Source organism: Melanostigma gelatinosum, assembly GCF_949748355.1.
Source record: "Melanostigma gelatinosum genome assembly, chromosome: 19".
NCBI lineage: Eukaryota > Metazoa > Chordata > Actinopteri > Perciformes > Zoarcidae > Melanostigma > Melanostigma gelatinosum.
Window position 1 is genome coordinate 8617560 of NC_136652.1, and position 21781 is coordinate 8639340.

Here is a 21781-nt window from a genome sequence, read left to right on the forward strand (position 1 = left end):
TTCAAACCTGAGCTCTGACCGTTAAACATTTACAGCCAGTATATCAAGGTTTACTGAAGGGTTTACAACACACTATAACGTATAGCTGTTAGCATGATTTAGGACATTTTAAGTCAGGTATAAGAAATAAAGAACCTATTTCATTTGAAGCTGTTAAATAACGTCTCTTTGAATTGGAGGCATGCCAATTTATCTCTCAGTGCGTTTGAACCATTACTTGGAATTTAAGACACACTGAGACTGTGTTTTATTTACTTGCACCTGTTTCATGTATTTATTTAAAAGAGTCTTAATCTATAGTCTTTATGCTGTTATAACTTATTGTGTTACATGTATGCTCTTATTTTATACCTTTGATCTGTGCTTTATGTGCTTTGTTGTGAAATTCATATTTTTATTTTGGATCTAATTCCTTGAAATATATGTTAACTGTTTTGAAGCTTTTGTCTGTGGCTGCTATTTCGGTTGGGACATTCATGTAAATTATATCTTTAATCTCAGTGAGGCCCGTTGGAGTTCATTAAAGCCATATTTATGGCTCCATCACTGGCCGTCACTGATGAACACTTAATCAGTCATACAGAAACAAATCTGCGTGCAGTAATCCGGTACCTATAAATTCTAAATTTATAGGTTCCGGATGAATTCTAAATATATATATTCCACCTACCTCATGTCCATAAAGTATCCTGTGACAATCTTTCTACATTCATTCAAGCATCCTTGCACTCTGCATCATTGCACTTTTATCTCCATTTCATTGTCGCTGTTTTATGTTCACATAGATATACTTTGTGAATATATTTACATGTGTAAATAGTTGTTCAATGTTCATGCTGGCCTTTGTTCTCCTTGTTTTCATTTATTTTTCAATTTCTGTGTATCTTCGTTGAGAGCAACGGAAAAAACTGAATCAAATTCCTTGTATGTACATGCATACAAGACCATGAAGCTGATTCTGATATATATACTGTATATATAAAATGTCTCATGTATTTGTCGAGAACTCCATCTCGTGATTTGTTCTTATTATCACATACAGTTTTCTACAGGGTTATCATAAAAACACGTAAAATTCATGTCTTTGATTTGTCAAAAAACAAAACACATAAGAAAAATGGGTTCACATGTAGGGGTGTAATAACATATTGATATCGTTAAGTATGATGATAGTGTTTTGTGGGATTGACTCCCTAGTTTACATGCAAAGATTTGTGGCTCAGACTACACAAAAGTAGTGCTATGATGTTGGATGTTGCAGCGACTGTGATGAATGCAAATGCATATCCCACTGTTGTGATTGCATGAAGAGTAAACTTTTTTACTATATATATATAGTAATATAGTATATTTTTACTATATATATATATATATATATATATATATATATATATATATATAGTGAATATATTCACTTTAATGGCATACTGTATGGTATGATTCATCTGTGAGGCCTCAAGTAGAGCGGAGCGTGGGACAGAACAATTCAATAAGTCTGGTATTTTCATTTAAAGTTCAGGTTCGACTGGATTCTCAATCAAGTGAACCTGAGAGATTAAAGGAGATTCACAAAATGCCGAGTGCATGATCAGTGACCTGTCACTGGTGTGATTAGTCTGCCTTTGTGAGATGACTTTTTCTTTTCTTGTCTTTCCTCACTGTCGTCCTCTTACATGTCCTCTAAATGTCGATTAGCATTACCTTTGCAGAAAGGACCTCTTTTCCTCTTTTTGTTGTCTTTTCTTTTGCTCTATTCTGGTCTGATTTTCTGAAAAAGATCCATTAAAATAATTGGCTTGCATTTAATTAAAAGTACTGCCTATTTTTTTCTGCCAATCATTCTACCTATTGCTTTGTGCTTCTTTTCTTAAAAACAAAGAAGCTTTTTGAATGAAACCACAAAGTCCATCCTCCACTTCCTCATTACCTTTGACCAAAAACAGCGAACATTATATGGTGACAGAAATGCCAAATACAGACTGGAGAGAGGATGATGGCACCTTGTCTTGTTTGTGTTGTTAAATGTAGAACCTGTCCACAGACTGCAGGCCAAAATTTGCCTTTTGATTTATTGTCCCTTATAAACAAATAGTTATGTAAAGTAACAGCTCTATAATAAAAACTTTTAATATACAATACTCAAAGCTGATCTACTTACTTTTCCAGGTAATTGGAGAAATCAGTTAGAAGTACTTTCAAAGTACTGAGTAAAACATGCATATCACATCCTTCCAGCTCTTCCTCAATGTGAATGAAGGCGGAGGCCTTCATTCACACGCATTCCTAACCGGCAGAGTGTGTGGAGCAGGTCATCAACAGAATATTTAATTCGAAAGTGTGGAATAACAAGAACAAAGTAAACAACACAGCCAGGGGCAGACGCAGGGCAGAGTTTGATACTTAATGTCAAAACAACAGAGAGACAGAAAGTAACAAGGTGCTGATGGAAGATCAACACCTCTGGGGTCTGAAGACGTTTCTCTTCTCTGTGATCTGTGTATCTACAGAAACAGGCCTTTTCTGTGGCAAGTGGATGACAGATTGTCAATAATAATAATAAGATCAACTGTTGCTGAGAGGAGGACGAGGAACTCAGATTTGTTGAAGTGCCCCAGCTGGAGCTCACCAAGCTGTCGGATACATGGATGTATAAAAAGAACAGGAAACAGCATTGGAGGCGTTGCCCCGTTACAAAAATAACTACGATTTTTAGTTTCAAGCTGGGGTGTAACGGACAGTTGTTGATTCACATGTAATCTCGTAAAATGTAGTTTTGGTGACAAACTTGAATAAATCCAGTTGTTTGAAGGAGATGTTTTCACAACCATATAAATAGATATTAGAGATGAATTATGACCTATTTACACTAACTTTAAGCAGCAAATGACAAGGTTTGTTAAATCCACAATAATACAATCTTTTATTTCCATATCATTTGAATTGTGTATTTTCATGAGGAAAAAAAACCCACTATAGGTGACTGTAACAAAGTAAAAGGACAACATTTAAAATGTTTGATGGTTTACAGACTTCAGAGCTGTTGAAATGATTCTGGGACGGTGCCAAAAAATAGTCTGGAGCCTTAGACCAGCTGCAATTATCAGACAACAATATGGATCAGCAATGATCGGCAATTATTGGAAGCGGCAAAAAAAACATGATCAGGGATCTCTAAAAGTTATATTTGCTGCCTTTTTGTCTTTTGTGCTGATGCGACCTGTGATCCAAACCGGGACTCTGATCCGTGATATGAGTCGTACCGTAAGGTTTATGATCCGTTGCACCACTACTTTCAAGGGATTATAAACTAGGGAACACATTAATAACTCATTAATATTATATTTCATTTCTGCCAAAAGATCCCCCTAAATGCAACACACTGGACCTTTAAGGCGTAAGTGTGCTTAAAACAAAGTGCATCTCAGACTGTCTAACAGAGCATTTACACAGGCTCATATAACAAATGATACGACATTGTCTCTAGTATGTTCACACCTTGCACACGCACACACATGCGCACTCACACACATACAGACAGATATACAGCATGCAGTCACATAACCCAAAGAAGCAAAAATACACATAATGTATATACACCCACACACACCTGCAGTGCCTCCAGAAAGCGGAAGGATCCAAGACGTCGGCCCCGGGGCACCAGGCAGAAACTGGAGTTATGAAGCAACTCCTGGTAGTCAAACCTACACAAACATAGATTAGAAAAAAATCTGGTTAGAGGATGAGGGAAGAAAACCTGTTCAGACAAAAGAATAAGAAAAACGAACAAAACATACTAAAGTAAGGTGTTTGTTTCCCTCGTGAATGAGCTGCTCTAATGGGTAATATGAGGGAAAACAAAGACTATTTACCTCTATTTCAGAAAAAAAGATGAAGACAGGGTGACACAGAGAGAGAGAGAGAGAGAGAGCGAGAAAGAGAGAAAGAGAGAGCAGAGGACAGTCAAACCTCCAAAAAAGAACTCTTGAGCTTTTATGCCTTTTTGTAATTTCTTAGCATTTTCAGGAAGCTTCTAGCTTCTAGAAGACAGAGCGGTAGCTTCAGCACTTACACAGCTGATGAATAATGATATGTGCTGGAGAAAGAAAAAAGAAATCCACAGCTGTTATACAATCAAACACCAGTGGCCCTTAACACATCTCGAGGAAAGTAAGTGGTGGATGTAAAAGGAACCATATCCAAACCACAACCTCTAAAATGTGGTGTCCCACAGGGAAGCTTTTTAGGTGCACTTTTATTTCTGATGATTCAGCTTTCCTAGTCTGTTTTCATGATGAATTACAAGAAAAATGACTTAGTTCAGTCCACAAAGGTAGCATCCAGTTAGCAGAAAACAAGCTGTAATTTTGGCAAAACAGAGTCAATATTCTTTCAGTCAAATGCAAAACGAAAGAAGTTTCCTGGATTCGGAGTGGTAGTAGATGACTTTGAAGTTACAGCCAAGGAATCTGTTATGTACTTATGCTGTATGTTAGACAACAAACTATCTGGTGAGAGCATTAAACATTCTTTCAAAAGTCAGTCAAAAAAATCTAAATTCTTGCTCGAATAGCCACTTTAATAGTCAGAAATGCTCTTGATCTCCTTTGAGTAAGCCTGCACTTCATGGTATACTAGCATCCCTAAGACAGACCTGCAAACAACCTAGATTAGGTTAATTCTTTACCTCCATGCCCAAACACATTTTCCCTGTTCATTTTATCATCCTTGAGAGAGAGTATCATTCATCAAAATGTATAACTTGTAAAACATGTGGTCCCCAAATATTTCTGAATTTATTTTTCTCGGGTTAGAGATGTCCACAGTTATCCAACTAGACGGAGCACCACTGATTGTGTGCCACTTCAGATTCAAAAGCAGAATGGGTATTCAGCAGCAGTTATGTGGAATGCGTTACCTGCGAGTCTTAAGATGATAAGCTCTGTTGAAAAATATTGAAAAGGAGATGGCTGCCTTATACAAACTCTCTGATCGTAGGACTGTTCCATGCTCTCCTCAAACTTTTTCAACTAACTAGTCAAGAGTTAAGTCACTTCTGCCTGTGACTTTAAAGCTGTGTGTGTGTGTGTGTGTGTGTGTGTGTGTGTGTGTGTGTGTGTGTGTGTGTGTGTGTGTGTGTGCGTGCGTGTGTGTGTGTGATGATCTCAGGGCTGGCCTGAGGAGATTTCAGATTGCAGCCTAATCTGTCTGGGGATCAACTGTCCCCACAACCTCACCACTAGACACCTGTGTGTGTGCATGTTTCCACCGGCCTGGAAAGCCTGCCTCTACAATGTGTGTGTCTGTGTGTGATAAGTCTTTGTGATGAGAGAACGTCTGGCATATCACTTACTGTCACTGCACCTGTGTGTGTGTGTGTGTGTGTGTGGAGGGGAAAGAGGATGAGAGCAAAATAAGATGTCAGGTGCCCAGTTTGTCGGCCAAAGACAAGGTCATTCTAACCGCCGCTGAGACACAGAGAGCCTGTCGTCACATATAAAGATGGTTATTTGGGAACAACACACGACTGGTTTGACTACAATTAAATCTTCACCACACGGTTCCTCTGTTTCATGATTCAATGACAAAATCCCATTTTTGTGACCCTGAGTTTTTGTGATGTCATCTTTATCTCAAATGAAACATGAGTCGAGCTGCTTTGTCCTGGGGTGCCGCCCGTACCCGTATTCTGGAATACTGAGCACTCAAGGGCCCTTTGCACATACGTGATACTGAGCTGGACTCGGCACCGATGGGATTGTCTCTTCGGTATGGATGGACCAGAGCCTCTAAGTGAACCAAAAACAAGAAACTACAAGGCCAACAAACATTGCAAAGACCTGACAGGAATTATGCATCTTTAACATATTGTCCCTCATACGTTTTTCAAACTATCTAGTTACAAACAAGTGATCTACTACATCTGATAGCAATATTAAAATGTAGCGGTGTGTTGAATTTCGGAGGACGTGTTTGCAGAAGTGGAATATAATACGAATAACTATTGCCATGAATGTATAATCACCCTTCATATCTACATAAGGAGAGGGTCCCCTTCACGGAGTCCGATATTTGTTGTACTGACATGTTCCTACAGGAGCCTACGAACCAAGCACCGGTTCTAGCGAGGGCCTTTCGTGATTTTACATAATCTGAAGGACACGTGGTTCTCCGGCATGCTTGTGAAACAGTTTTAACGTTAGCAGCAGAGTGCAAAACAGTGGGTGTCTGAATTTTGTTGTTCCTGAAATAGTTACTGTGGTAAGAATGGTCATCAACAACATCATCATCACCATCAATGGCATGGGGGATTAAGTGTGAGAAGCTCAGGATAAAAGTCCTCTAGACCAGATCCTGACTGCTTCTCCAATAAACCAACCGCCGAGGAGCTTCCAAGACTCTCTGGTCTACGGTGCCACAAGTTTTTTGCCACGTCTTGGGCATTGTTTGATTCAGCTGTCACAGCAGCCTCATCATGCCTGTGTTTCCTGGTATTCTTGCCCAGTGCAGCATTCCCATGTGTAGGTGTTACCTCCCAGGGATCCTTTCAAGTATTGCCGGCTTCTACATCTACAGGAAAAACAGAGCTTCCTCCCTATTCTGGTCAAGACGTGACATGGCAACAAATGCTGCACAGCATTACTTATAGTGCAGGGAGCAGCTTGGTGGCAGTGTATGCTGTCTTGGATACACAGATGACACTGTTGTCTTTTTGTTTTTGTATTGGTCTCTATACTTTTCTTAACCACTGTTTTAGCAATGAAAAAAAAAGTAATCAAACTTAAATTATGTAATTCAGTGTTTGAATGAAACACGTATGTAAAGACAAAGAGTAAGATCTCCAATTAATGTCATGACAGTAGTTAATTAGTCATATTTACTTATATTTTAGGTATTTATCTGTATCTAAATTGTAAAACCGTACCTATTATTGTGTCACAAAGTATTGCATTAAAGTCTGCCTTAAATTGGTCCCGTGGTAACAGCCACGGTCTGAAGACATCACCTGCAGAAATATCTCGGATTAGAACGGCTCACTGCATTTGTTGACCCAACATGTCAGTGTAGACGGGGCTCTTAACCGCCGCTATTTTTCTTGTCAACTCACTCTCCACACACTGCTTTTTAAAATTGAAAAGGTCAGTGATCAATGTCAAGGACAAGCCAGTGCTTTTGCCAGTGCTTGATATACTGGGGGAGTAGATCCCATGAGAAACTGGGACACCCCAGCTTGTCGAAGAGGGACTCCCAGGATGTCCCGAGAGGAGCTGGAGAGACATCCTGCACTGAAGAAACAGGACATATACGGGCTGCTCAGCAAGGTGTGCTGCCACCATCACCCTGATACAGATAACAGTAACAAAATGCTCCAAACCATTTGACAAACGTGCTCCAATAAACTGTTGTTTGTGGATTCCTTTCAGTATCAAAATGAATCAGATGTATGTACAGAAAAGGGATAGAACTGAGGGAAAAAAAGATGGCGAACAGGAGAAGTAAGCATTGAAGAAATAGGAGACACTGCAGTTTGAGTCCAAGTCAGATATTGGAGCCTGACTCTCACTGGCTGATCCTCTCAGAGCTCATTTTCTCAACTCATTTATCTGTCATCATGCTTTACCTCAGCCACCTGCCTCAGTCATGGCAGTGAAGGAAGTACGTAGTGTGTTTCACCTCTTTTTGTTCTTACACCTATGTGCATTCATTGTCTGTTCTTTCAAGCGCATGTGAGTATGTGTTTATCCATCTATAGAAACGTTTTCAGCATGTGCCAGTACTGCATGTGGGATCTCTTCATTTGTCGAAATAGATGTGTACAGTATGTATATGCGTGTACAGGAAACATTGTCACTCACAACTCTGTCAAATAAAGACGTTTGGTCGGTGGCCTACTCTGCAAACTGCGACGCTCTATGTATCTCTCTAGCGTCAGTTTTGGATTATGTCAGGGACGGCGTGTCAGTTTTTACACTCGTTATATGCATAGTGTCTTTTCAAAATAAACTACGTAGGTTTACTTAGTTTTTAGAATTACTAATGCAACAAAAGTACTTGGTTAGGTTCAGGAAACACAACTTTAGGATAAGGAAAAGATTGTGGTTTGGGTTAAAATGAGTACATGTTATGTAATTGCAGTTGGTGAAGTCTGGAAATGACATACCAAAATACTAAAATTCAGACTCAAATTTGTCAACTTTGAATTGGTTTCACAACGGACAAGAACAGCAGTCCTCACCTTCCACCAGCCCAGACTTTTCTGTGCTCTTTCTTGCTCTGACCGTCCAATAATAATAAAGCAGATGAGTTGACGTTAGAGTTAGTCGAAAGCCCGGTGCGTTTCACACAGATGCTCAATTGGACCTCGGTGCGTCGGTATCAGACGCAAAGTGGCACTGACCATATATGAAATGTACAGAGCTCATAGTTTTCTTTTTATTCTCAACCAATAACCCAGGATTCTATCTGTCTATTTTGTATATTAAAAAACAAAATCAGATCATAAGTAGCCACCCAAACATTTATCCTTCTGTGTAGTTTGTCCCATTTTTACTTACATAAGTTCTGGTGCACAATGAGCCTTGTATCTGTACTTTACCTCCACTCTTGATTACCTTAAACTGTTCTGATCAGTATTTGATTGCAGCAGGACACACAACAACTTTTGTATGCATGGGGAAAACAAATCTGTGTGAAAATAATCATAAACTAATCTGGTAGTAATTCCTTTTTTTTAAAAGAGTAGTATACGTAGAGACTATGTGGGTCTGGAACAAAGTATGTTTCTCTGTTTGTGTGCATGAAACAGACAGTGAGACAGACAAGAGAAAGACAAGAGTTGGATGGTACCCAGTAAGAAGGAATTCTAAATCAATATGTGCCACAGAGAATCACTCAGAACATTTTAGCTGAAAAACAAAACAAATGGTGTTGCTCACTATAAAGTAAATGGGTTCTCTCAGCACAGACACTACGGTAAATAGTTTCAGGAGTGAGGGATCGATTTGTAGCCTTACAGAGTAGTCCCTGAGGTCTGGTTTACACTAGTGAAAAATATGTTTCTATATCTGAGGAGAAAAGCCAAAAACCACAAAATATCCCACACCAAAGTAATACAGTGTGAGAGCTGTCCTTACGGGCACATTACATGACATACAGCTCTGTGTGGCAGTCGGTTGTTTATTGTCTGAATCAGATTGTATTTGAAAGGTTTATCTTTTAGTCAGCAAATGTTCTCAACATCATCTGTAAGGCAAAGTAAAGTGCAAAAAAAAAAAGCAGCAATATACAGAGCGGGGGGGGGGGATTATAAAGCGCACACGCACTTAAGCTCATGCCGACACTCTCACTCTCCGTCATTGGAAACTGTTTGAAGGGCAAGCGCTTTAAAAAAGTACCTGGCAGGTGATTGGATGAGCCATCCGTCAATCAAAGTCTACCTGGAGCGAGTCGGGACGAGGGGCAAAAACATATTTTCCACGGAGAAAAGCCTTCGGGGGTTGCTCTTCCTTCAATGAAAAAATACTTTCCAGTTCTGATATAACTGATGCTTTTGCAGCATTTACACTTACCTCTTCAGGAGCCGCCATTTTTAACAATGCCTGTAGCTGCCAGTGGCTCCTTATAGGACGCTGACTGGTGTGATGTGTGAATCCACGATTTTTTACAAATGTTTTACGAGGAAGTCAATTCATCGACATTTTTGTTAGGTGCTCAAGGACACAAACAATGTGTTTTGGTGAGAAAAGCTGAATGTAAACAGAGACTTTGTTCACACGATGAACAACACAGAGTGCCTTTAAAACATCGTGAGGAACGGATAAAATGTGTCCGTGTCTCTAAAATGGTCAAACCACACACTCTTTCATCCATTTCTGTTAAATAACTAGAAGCAGATTCTGATGTCTACTTAGTCTTTGATCAAATATTTGCTGATCTGAACTGTGTTACATAACACAGATCTTATACAGCTGCACACCAGAAAATATTTGCCTCAGACAGATATTTTCCTGCAAGTAAAGGGATACAGAGGACATTTTAAAATAACAACAGATGTGATAGATGACACATCAATTCAGGTACCAGTGTATTTTCTGACAAGTATAGTAGAGTATAGTACATAAGTATATTTTGGATGATTCTGATTCACTGTCATATGGTGGTAAGAGCAAAATTGTCTGTTGCTCACGTGTCATGAATCCGTGTGTGCGTGCACACTAAGTTTGAGCGCAGAGTATAAGAGCATTGCTATGCAGACATTAGTGCACGAGGCCCAATGATCCTGTAAGCAGGACAGTTATCTAACTTTACTAACGTCTGGGGATTCCTGGCTCCAAACATTTATCATTATAAAGGCAGTGTACTGTGTAAACAATAAATGGCATCAGCAGTAATTACTTTAAAAAGGCACCTCACACACACACACACACACACACATACATTCAGGCAAAAAAAGTAAAGTCCCTCCTGGTGTAATTGTTCAGAGTGTGTGACGCCTCACGTGAATTGTGTGGACCCATTAATTATAATAAAGACACACACACACACAGATGTCCTTGAAGAGCAGCATAATGTTTGTTCATAAAAGAGCGAACGGGGCTTGAATGTTGCTCACTTGTGCAATTTACAAGACAAGGGAAATAAATGGAACATCTTGATCCCTTCAGTGGGAAATTTTTTCCTGAGAACATTTGAAAAATAAAGAGGGAAAAATGAGCAAAGGTGATTCAAAGAGCATTACAAAAGAATGCACAGCAGGCAAGAGTGGGAGATGAATCTCTAGAGGTATCTAGAGATAATCAGGCTCCAAGGTCTTTAAACGCACCACAAGCTTGAGAGCATTTTACCCAACTGTCTTTTGAAATTACAGCATCAGAAGAACATATTTAAAACACAAGGGAATGACTTACTCACTAAGTCACAATTGTGGGCAGTCAGAAGTGGAAAACAAAAGTTCAAAATCCTACTTGAGATTTGACTTAAAAGTCACTTTCATATCCAAAGTCACGGCCATTTGTCTGTCACTTAAAGGGTTGCTGAGTCAACACTAAATATGTTCAGTAATGTCCAGTTTAATCACTTCAGGGCCTATCAGATTACATGAGGAACATAGAGCAAAGAGTGTGAATATATCGGAACACAATCTTTAAAATGAATGTCCCCTTTAATTTCAACTGCTTAAAATTGCAATAACATAAAATAAAAGGAAGAATATAAACTCAATCCCTAAAGATGTGTGTTATATCATCGGCTATATCATGTGTGTGTGAGCATTGAGCCAACTCAGAGCAGTAACTTGTATTTGTGCAATCTTCCCTCATTGACTCCTCAAATTGGTCGTCTCCTGTGTGTGTGTGTGTGTGTTTGTGTCTAAAGTGTTGATTTGGGCGAACTGCTGCAGATTCACGTCAGTAATATAATTTCCTCGTTGGCTGACCTGTGTAACTTTACATGCAGCGAATTAGTGTCAAATGACTTACGACTAATATTATAATATTGTAGCGTCGTAAAAGTCTGCTGCTCTTTGGAGAGACAGTAGTCTGCGAATTAACAATCACTTTAACATCAGTGCACTATATGCCTGGCACATTAAGCTGTTAAAGCAAACATGTTGGGAAACGATTGACTTTCGCGAAAGTGACACAAAGCAACACAAGCATATATTTGGAGTCTTTCCACCTGACAAAGATAAGTCAAACATTCACTCTGCTTTCTGCTCTCATTCTCAACAATCAAAAAGTGACATTCTCTGTTCAACAAGCTCTAGTTAAGGAAATGTGGGTGCTCCATGGTTATACACATCAACACTCACACATTTTGAGCAGCCTTTTCACACAAATTTGGTCTTTTTTTCGACAGTTCTCAGTTTAAGAAGCAGCTGAGGACCTAAAACAACATACTGGTTTAGTCAGCATGATGTAGACTCACTGTTGGGGCAGCGGGGGTGTAACCCACTTCCAATCCCCGCAATTTGGTTTTGAGGTATCACTCCATATGCAACCCACCATGCGAACGTGGAAACGGAGTGGAAGTGGGTAGGGAGAGGGTGTAGGGGGCCGCATTGGACTTGGTGCCTCTGTGTCACAGAAGTGAGGGAAGGAGTTAGTGGAAATGAAAATGCTAAGCACAGTGAAGAAACACATGAGAAGGAATCTTTGATCCTTAAGATCAGCTACGATTTCTCCTTGGTGTCCTAACTCAGGACACCAAGGAGAAACGTTTCACTCTTTGAATTACGAAAACAAATCAAAGCGCACAGCTGAGAATCTATCTCATTAAAAAGTTCTTAAAAGAACTGTGATCAAGGCTTAAAACTGACTGAGGAGAAAAGAGTGAGCGGCCTCAACAGCCCATCCAAGTCCGTCAGCACCTGGCTCTTTGGAGTCTGTTGGAAGCTGTTTAAAAACTCGTCAAAGCATCAACGCGCCATTTAGTTCACCATCAAAGAGCATGGCAGTGTGTGTGTGTTTAAGAGAGGAGGAGCGGCTACTTCCTCCACAGTTGGTCTTGTGAATGTGTGTGCCCACATTAGTGCGGAGGCGTGCTCGTGCATTTAAAAGCGCTGCCGTTGTCTCCAATTTGTAGTCAACAAATCACATAACTCAGACGGCATATGGAAAATGTTTGACGCTTTAATGGCTTGTGCTGCAAACAATGGGAAGAAATGGGGGGGTGTTTGAGTGGAGAGAGCATTAGTGATTTGAAGCTTTCAATTGTGTGTGTGTGTGTGTGTGTGGGTGTTTTTTCTTCTTTTTGTAATGACCAAATGTCCTTGCAGGAATAGAAAAGATGTGAAAAATCCTCCAAATTGTGGACATTTCAATCAACCAAAGTGGATTCAGGGTTTTGGGTTCAAGGGTTTACTGAGTGCAACACCGTAAGTGATTCTCTGAAAGCTTGCACCGTGATTCCCTTTGGAACAGTTCATAGCGTCTTACCCCTTGTTATGATTTCAAGCTTTTCCCCCTGATTTATAGTGTCCTTTGACTTTATAAGTGTTTGGATGGACCTGAACTAGGTGGTCTGAGATCAGTTGAAGTCAAACCGCGGAGTTTGCATCACAAAATATTTCATGTTGATGGCAAGAAAACAGGACAAGTAAGGAAACTCACGTCATTTTTCGAAAAACGTGGATGTGATACCTGTGTCCATTTAATGTTCACGCTCCCTGTCATGCTCACGAGGTTCTGCCTGTCATTGTTGTCTATTTCTTCTTCTTGGCATTTTCCTTTGATTAAAAGACCACCGACATCATTTTGATGGCAACAGTGGAGAACATCATCACAACAGTAGGTTTGCATCCAAATGTAGCACAAATTCTTACTGAAATTCCAGAAAATCGCTGAAGGAAAGTGCAAATTAAAGCCCGTTTCCACTCACTACCATTATGCGACTATAATGATTTTTTGTAGAAGTAGTGGGGGCAACAAAATTACATTTAAAGAGCGCCAGTCCAACGGTGCAAGACAATGTAAAACACACAATGTAAGATGCTATTTTTTGTGAAACGATATCTTCTGTTTGTGTCATGTATTCATTTGAGGAAGGTTACAGTCTCCTCATTGCTCCTCCCGGATCAGTCTTTTTTATGCACAAATGCACCAGTTGGGTCAGAAGGAGGGGGGGGGGGATCAGCCTTCAGGACTCAAACAAACCCGGAGTGAAATCAGCCAACGACAAACTTGCCTGTGCACGTTCGTGTGCCTACACACTGGGAATGCTTGTGTGCGACTCTCCGGAGCATCGCTTTTAACCTTCATATTCAAACAACAGCAGCTCCGCATGTCTCTGGGAGGGCAGGCCAGGCAGAGGCCGGGGAGCCGAGGAGTCCCAGAGGAGGTTCCTCAAAGTTTATGTTAAACCAAACCACTTGGAAGAGAAAATACCGTTATTATAGAGGTCTGCTCCCGTCAAGTTTCATCAAAATACCAGAAGACAGATGGCACGACTTCATTGAAACACCGTAGTGTGTGTGTGTGTGTGTGTGTGTGTGTTGGGGGGTTTCAGGGAAGAATAATTTGCATGTTCATTGCTGTGTTGGTGTGTCTTTGAGAGAGAGAGAGAGATTTCCATATTTATCACTGTGTGTATGTGTGTGTGTGTGTGTACGTAAACATCACAGTTGAGACTGTTCCCTTCCCAGGCTGAGTTGAAACACAGGTCTCTGGGCTGGTATTAAAGCCTAATGTAGCAGACTGATCTGGCTCGGAATATTAATGCACACTCACTAAAGCGTAAATGCCGGAAAGTAAAAGTTGGGTCGTTGGAATAACAGCTTTGGAGCTGTAGACAGAAGCTAAGTTCCTGGTTCAATATTTATATTGGATTTTATGTTCCTTCATTACTATGAACATGGGCACCAGGGTTTGTTTTGAGTCAATCACACAAACCTTAAAAACTCAGCAATGCACCGAGTTCGCAGTTGAAAGTAGTCCCTGACAATTACACCATTTACTCCTGTTTGAGTAAAGTTTGTCGAAAACTACAGAGCTCAGCTGTTGAAGGAAATTACTAAACCTTTTTTTTTTGTTGATGAAAGTAGCATTGAGTCTTTTAAAGAGGAAAGAGCCATAATCCATAAACACCTTTTAAATTGTAAAAGATATAAGCCAACTCCAATCCTCCAACTCCTACCTCATGGCCATGCTGTTCACACCAGAAGTGCCTTTTACTTTCTTGGCTCATATCTTTTTACTTCTTATCATTTTAAGTTTAATTATCACCTACATGCAACAACAACTGCTAAGAGCCAGCTTCTTTATTTCCATTTTTAATTACTTTTATTTGAGACTTTCTTTGACAATACAATAACCAGAGACTATTCGGCCTTGGGCACATCGACAGAGAATTTAATGGCATCCAATCTCATTCAAGTTGCCTGAACAAGAGATGTTGTCGTCGGGTAGACGTTATCGCAAAAAAAGAGAAAACGGTAAAAGCTTTCTGCTGTTCAGCCAATCAACTGTGACCTTTCAGGGTCAACGGCCTCTTGCTCCCACAACACCACCGACGGAAATTCCCTTCAAAGTAGAGAAAAGCTGTAAACACTGCATCTTCATTTCAATTTCTTTTTTTTCAAGCACAAATCAGCAAGTGATGGGTTGACATTTCCAAATCACAGACATGGGTTGTTATTGTGTGCGTTATCAGCGGGTGTGTGTGTGTGTGTGTGTTATCAGAAAGAATGTGAACATAAATGGCAATGTTGTGAGTTATAAAAGTTTATCAAGATAAGATTGTGTGTGTTTTTTCTGTTGGCTTAGGTTGTCCACTTGTTTGGTGTGGGTATTAATAAAATGATGAGGATGATGGATGTGACCTTTTCTTTTGTTTTTCCTCAACAGCTTGGGATGCAAGTCTGTAATGAGTGCAATGAAACCCAATTCAGCTTACCGCAGGTTCCAACCAACATTTCTTGGCCACTGAGAGCTTTAAAGGTTCCAATGAGTTGTTTCTGTCCACTATTTGTGTTAATGAGCATTGGGCTTTATGCAAGAACAACTCGTTTTTTAAGTGCATGGTACGAGTGATTTGGGAGAACTTGCAATAAGTCTGCATCTATCCAAGTCTTTCACTAATGTATATTTTATTATATATAATTGTGCACCCAGTATTGGGTTTTCAAACTCAAAATGGTCCTCAAATATCCTCTTTGGCTCCGTAATTCGAATCACAGGCTAATATAATTTATTAATATAGCCGAACGACATCACCATCAATTCAAATTGTCAGCACTCGTTACACTCATCGATTCATTGGCTTTAGCAGGTTTTCACTCCCCTGCTGACGCTGGTAAAATGATAGACTTTGCTTTACGGATCTCTGAAAGCAGGACTTCAACATAGCACAGATGTGTTCGGACTTGTAGCATTGTATGGTGTTATTGGGCAGTTAATTATGCTAATTTACAATTCTCATGAATGCATGCTCATTTGTGCGCAGGTGGCCTTTGTCATGTGTACGTGCGTCATTGGCACAGTTATCTGAAGTTAGGAGCGGTTGCTGACTCTGAGGTGGTACACTCGCACGTACCCAACGTACCAAATACAAAAATGTTGGTCCAAAGTTTCTATAAATGTGTCCCCGATGTCGTTTGCACGTATCTGGCAAGTTGCAAAATTGTTGTTCAGCAATACAATGCAATCAAATATTTTGGTCGCACAAACGAAGCATTGTTGAACTTCATGGTTATGTTAAGGTACTCACTGCACACAATTAAGGAAGCATCATAGTCTTGGTATAATAAAGGAAAAAGTTCAAACCATAATCTTTTTCTGACCAAAGTGCTTTGTGCTTAAGGTGGTGGTAACATGCCAAGGCACAGCCGTATGCAGAGGTAAATAGGAAGACTGCTAGCGAATACACAATGAATATAAACAATACAATAAAAACAATAAAGCTTTGCAAATGCTCTATAATACTAATGCTGCCTGTTGGCGAGCCAGCTGCTTGACAATGAGTACTGCTACTCTGAAACATACACAGACACACATACCCTGAAAAAGTGCCACTGCAGGTTTCAGATGGTGTGTGTGTGTGTGTGTGTGTGTGTGTGTGTGTGTGTGTGTGTGTGTGGCAGCAAGTGTGTTAAAGCACTTAACACTCCTGATTCTCTGTTGTGGTTGTTGTTTTTCCGTATCTGCTGTCTGAGACGAAAGCGTAAAGTAGGAATATATTGAACCAAAACATTTACAAAGACATAAATTATTGAAACACAAATTGAAAAGCTACATGACAACAAACCGCAGACTTGAATATGTGCAGAATTTCAAAATGCCCTTTTTACATTTCTGCAGTGCAGTACAACTTCCAGGACTTTTTTTTTTTTACATCTGTCGGATGAGAACCTTGAGCAGCAATCTCTGGATTTAAATGTGTTTTAATCATCAGTAGAAGCATTTTAAACGACTTCCAACGCCTTCCTAGAGCCATGTTAATGTTACGTGTAATCTTTCTGTTTTTGAAAAGCTAAATGTGTCAATACATAAATAAATCACATTTCATCTTAAATGGTAGCTTTACAATTATGGTATGGACAGGCAACATATCAACAGCAGCGAGGACATCAAGGGACAAGGGTTACGTCTTTAAATGTTCTTTTGTCAGTCGAGGAATCCATATCTATAGAACATCGATATAAAACAGAACCAGAGAATGTTTGTTGGCTTACTGGCTTAAACAATTAATCAATTATCAAAATATGTAAAGGGATGACCACATGCTTTTCTGACCATATAGTGTGAGCACCAGTGCCAGCAGAAACAATTCCAGCAACTGACGGGTCGGCCAGGCGGTAAACATGCAGCAGTAAAAGAGTGTTGTTCTGAAAGAGACGAAGCGCCACTAACACCTTCGGCACCGACGTCTTTTTCTTTCTTTTTTCCCCCATACTTTATCATGTGAACTGTATCGCATGGATTAAACCACAACACTTCAGTTTTACTCAGCACGGCTCCAGTCCCACTGATGACCGCAGACACACACTATTCACACTCACACATGGTGGAAAGATGAACTCGTGAGGTTACCCTTGGTGCAGGCAGCCAGGAATCAATAATTCGGAATACACGCCACTTAACTCTCGCCAGCTCTGCCTCTAACTCGCTCTCCCTCTCTCGCCCCCTCCTGAATAGAAAAGTGAGTCAAAGTCATCCTCCAGATCCCCCCCCCATGCTGAACATTTCCAAGTCCTCCCTGTTTCCAGAGATAGCGATAGGCATTAAACAACATCGGGCAGGAAATCGGAGATGTAACAACGTCTTCTGCTGCTGAATTATTGAACACTACAAAGGTACCGAATGCGAACACACACTTCATTGCACAAACACACGCTAATATGGAATTTCATGCAGGGAAACTGATGATGACTTTGATAAGAGCCGGCCCAGACAGCATGTTATTTTTATCAACTCTCTCTCTCTCTCTCTCTCTCTCTCTCTCTCTCTCTCTCTCTCTCTCTCTCTCTCTCTCTCTCTCTCTCTCTCTCTGTCTCTGCATTACTATAGCAGAACCAGAGGACAGCTGGTTCTTCAGCATTGCATCAAAACACAATGAAATAAGGTGATGAGTAGCCATCAATACTTTATAATCACATCAAGGTTTTGGTCTGTTTTTTTAGAGATTTCTGCCCCAACCCCAAAACAATGGATTTGAATGGAATTTGCTGAACAAAATGACAAAAAAAGGTCTCCATCATCAGGAGTGGAGATGTAATGAGGCCACACATTTTGTCGTTGATACTAATATAAAATGTTCACGTTTCTCAATTATCCAATTCAATACCAAGGTTAAACACTAAAACAATAAATCCAATGTTGTTCAACATTTACGATCCGCCTCAAGTTTCTTCCCAAAAAATACATTTAAAGGATTACATTTGAACACATTTTATAACATTATAATTTACCTAGGCTTGAACGCATCATAATGTAGCTTAATCCTCCGTATGTTAGCTGTTATCTCTGTAATTTAGTCAAGAAGGATTGTGTTGACCGCCGACTGCTAACAGCTAATGTCAACGAGGTTCTCTTCCTGCTGATTTCAACACAGATTAGTTGTTCACAATGTAGCATTATAGTTCCATAGACAACGGGACGACCTAAGTCTCAAGCTCCAACCAGATCTCATGGGAAGTTTTACGTGTAATTTTACGCCACGTTATCGTTAAAAAAGCTGCAGTCAGGCACAGGCAGCAAAACCAATTGGTTGGGTTCAGTAAGGTTCAGGATTAATTCACAAACATGGCTGTTATAGTTTTCATTGACATACATTATATATGTTTTAAGCACTCAGACAAATTCCATTCAGTGAGGTCCCATTCAAAAACATCCATCACAGCAGTCTACAATATTGACACTTGTCAAATAGAAATACTCAGTTTCCCCCTATTTATTCACTCTTGATATTTCACATGATGACCATTACTCATTATCGATAGACACAGATGGTGGAGCCCAAGGCGTGAGATCGAAGGCTGTGCTCTTGTTGGCCGTAGAGTGATTTATACCCAGTGAGTATTTATATACAGTGTGTGTGTGTGTGTGTGTGTGTGTGTGTGTGTGTGTGTGTGTGTGCTTGCCCTTGACAGACCATCTCCTCAGTGAGGAATGAAAGGCCCGGGATGTCATCAGTTCCCATATTGATTTTCCTGCTCACATGCTTAATTGAAGTTGTTGGGGTATACATAATTGAAGTTGGTTCTCTCAATCTCTCCCTCTCTCTTTTTCTCAAACATTAAAAAGAGAAAAGTCATACCTCGTCCTACTCTCCACTCGTTTCTTATTTATTTTCAAGAGACAAGTGTTAATGGGGAAGCCTGTGGCTATGTAGTTTTGATAGAGTGGTCGGGTGCATGTGTGTGTGTGTGTGTGTGTCCCTGTCGTGGGAGCATATAAGACTATGTCGTTTTTGAGTGAACAACCTGATCTCATGAGGCGTATAAATAGCACACCACTGTTAAGGACATTCCACGTGTAATTTCTACGCATTTTAAGCTTTCAACAGATGCATGGTGACAAAACGTGCCTAGCGTTGTGAATTCAAACAAAACTACTTGGTTGTGTTTAGTCAATAAAGGTACTTGCAAGGTTTAAGAGAATACCATGGTTTGGGTTAGAATAAGTAAATTCAGGGTTATGTGAATAAAGTTATGTACTTAAGTTAAGAAGTCAACTTAAACCGGCACATATGGATGCACAGTCTGAATTCAAAGACATGATTTTGAATTCAAAACTGTTTGTACTACATCACCTGGCTCCAGAAATTGTTATTCACACCCTATTTGGTGACACCAGGCTGGAGTGAACGCTGAAAAGCGAAGCCTGCCGGAGGAGGTGGTGATGAAAGATATGATGACTTGTCTCAAAAATACACTTTACAGATACTTCAATAGCTGGGAAACCAAGTCCCTGTGTCATTTGAGCCAGAAGCATGTTCAAAAGTTTAAAAAGTATTGTAATTTAGTATAATATTTGAGGTACTTGTACCTTACTTGAGTATCTTCTGCTACTTTAAATCTGTACTCCACTGCATTTCAGAGGGAAATATTGTACTTTCTACTCAACTACATGTATTTGACAGCCTTATTTTGGAGATTCAGATTATCTATACAAAATACAATCAATTAATAAATCAGGATGTAGTGTTATAGATTAAGCTGTCCAGAGGTATAAGAGGTGCTTAAATCTAGTTCCTCCTTTACCAGTGAGCACATTGCTGATGCTTACACAATATTGCATCAATAATTATAATTTAATATATATATTATTCTGAAATGGGCCACTCTGCATCATGAGTACTATTACTTGTTGGTCCTTTAACTATTTTCTCATGGAAATGAATGAAAATGCCCATAATAATAAACGGGACACGTGGGTAACGACTTCACATTTGTCTGACCAAGAAACTAAAACCCTCAGAAATCCAATTTATTATTAAACAATACAAATCATCACATTTTAGGAAGCTGGAACCAGAAAATAGTAGGGGTTTTTTTTCTTGGAAATGCAATTATTATTAGGTTATGAAAATATGTGTCTGTCGATTGACGAACCAATTAGCTGACGAATCATCTCTATTTCATTTTGGTTTAGTTTGTACTGACATAATTAGATTTTAAGACTGTACATCTCCTCTAATCTCACATTTGGTTTTATTCAACATCTCTCTACCATACCTTGTAAATGAGTGATATGCTGAACTGAAGTCTATTTTCTCATTCTTAGATAAATCTAATCTATATGTAAATTTATTTAGAAAAAAACAACTACCGGCTTAATGAAGATATTTTGAGGTTAATACACAGATAATATCACTGATTGCCTTTAATCACTGTTTTATAGCGGCCACACTATGACGAAACAATGAAAATGATAAATGAAGTTGATACTGCCGAAGCTGAGACTCTGTGAATGAGAACAAGAAGAAACGGCCGTGACAGCCTCGATGTTTACAGCTGTGGCCAGAGACCACAACCCAGTTGTGAATTAATGTGTTTAAATATCTCATCGTGCATGAATAATCACAAGTGTTTGCTGGGATAAGAAAAAGACAGCATAATTAAATGAGTCGTCACTTCTATAATTAAACAGAAGAAAGCGAGCAATGAATCTCTCAGGATGGAAGCAACACCATGTTTAATACAGATCATCAGTTCGAAGTCAGAGGCAAAAGCTGAAATGGGATCTGTCCACAGTGAAAGGGCGTATGGAGTGGCATTTCTCACGTTGGAGTTGTTCCTCCTCTTTCTCAGATCTTCATTTTTTGTGATAATCCTCTTTCATCGACACAGACTTTGATCCGTTTCCTTCTCTCCCTACGAGATCTTGCCTCCTCTCCATCAAATATCTTCCTGATCTTCGACAAAGATCTCTGACCTTTTCCTGAAGGTTTTCTTCTCCTTTGACATTATCCTTCTCCTTTTAGAAGGCCGTGCTCCTTTTTCCTCAAAGATCAACTTCTCCCAGCTTTTGTCTTGTCCAGAACAGGTACATTTAAGCCTTAAACTTAATATTGAAATGTTGCCTTTCTGACCACACAAATTTAAAAGACATCTAAAACTGTGTTTGCAAGATTTTACCACGCCCAAAGAAAAAACAACCGATAAGAGCGAAGGAATATGTAACGCAGCTGTCAATCACTGCTGGTAAAGCCTGTGAACTCCAATCAAACAGATCAAATATCAATCAAGGTTGGTTACTGTTCGGGCTGCCCCCTCTAAGACAATGAATCAGATGTTTTGGTCGACTAAGATTTCTTAAGTTTATTAGTCATTTCTAAGAAATTCTCC

General features: G+C 39.7%; 1 protein-coding gene across 1 annotated transcript in view; it reads right to left on the minus strand.

Annotated features, from left to right (window-relative positions):
* Positions 1-21781, minus strand: part of LOC306793153 (exostosin-1) — a gene marked incomplete at both ends in the record, with an annotated part of 194983 nt that overhangs the window by 40767 nt on the left and 132435 nt on the right. The window contains one exon of the mRNA XM_079290633.1: positions 3608-3701. Within this exon, the coding sequence (XP_079146759.1) occupies positions 3608-3701 (94 nt within the window). The remainder of the gene's footprint in view (positions 1-3607; positions 3702-21781) is intronic.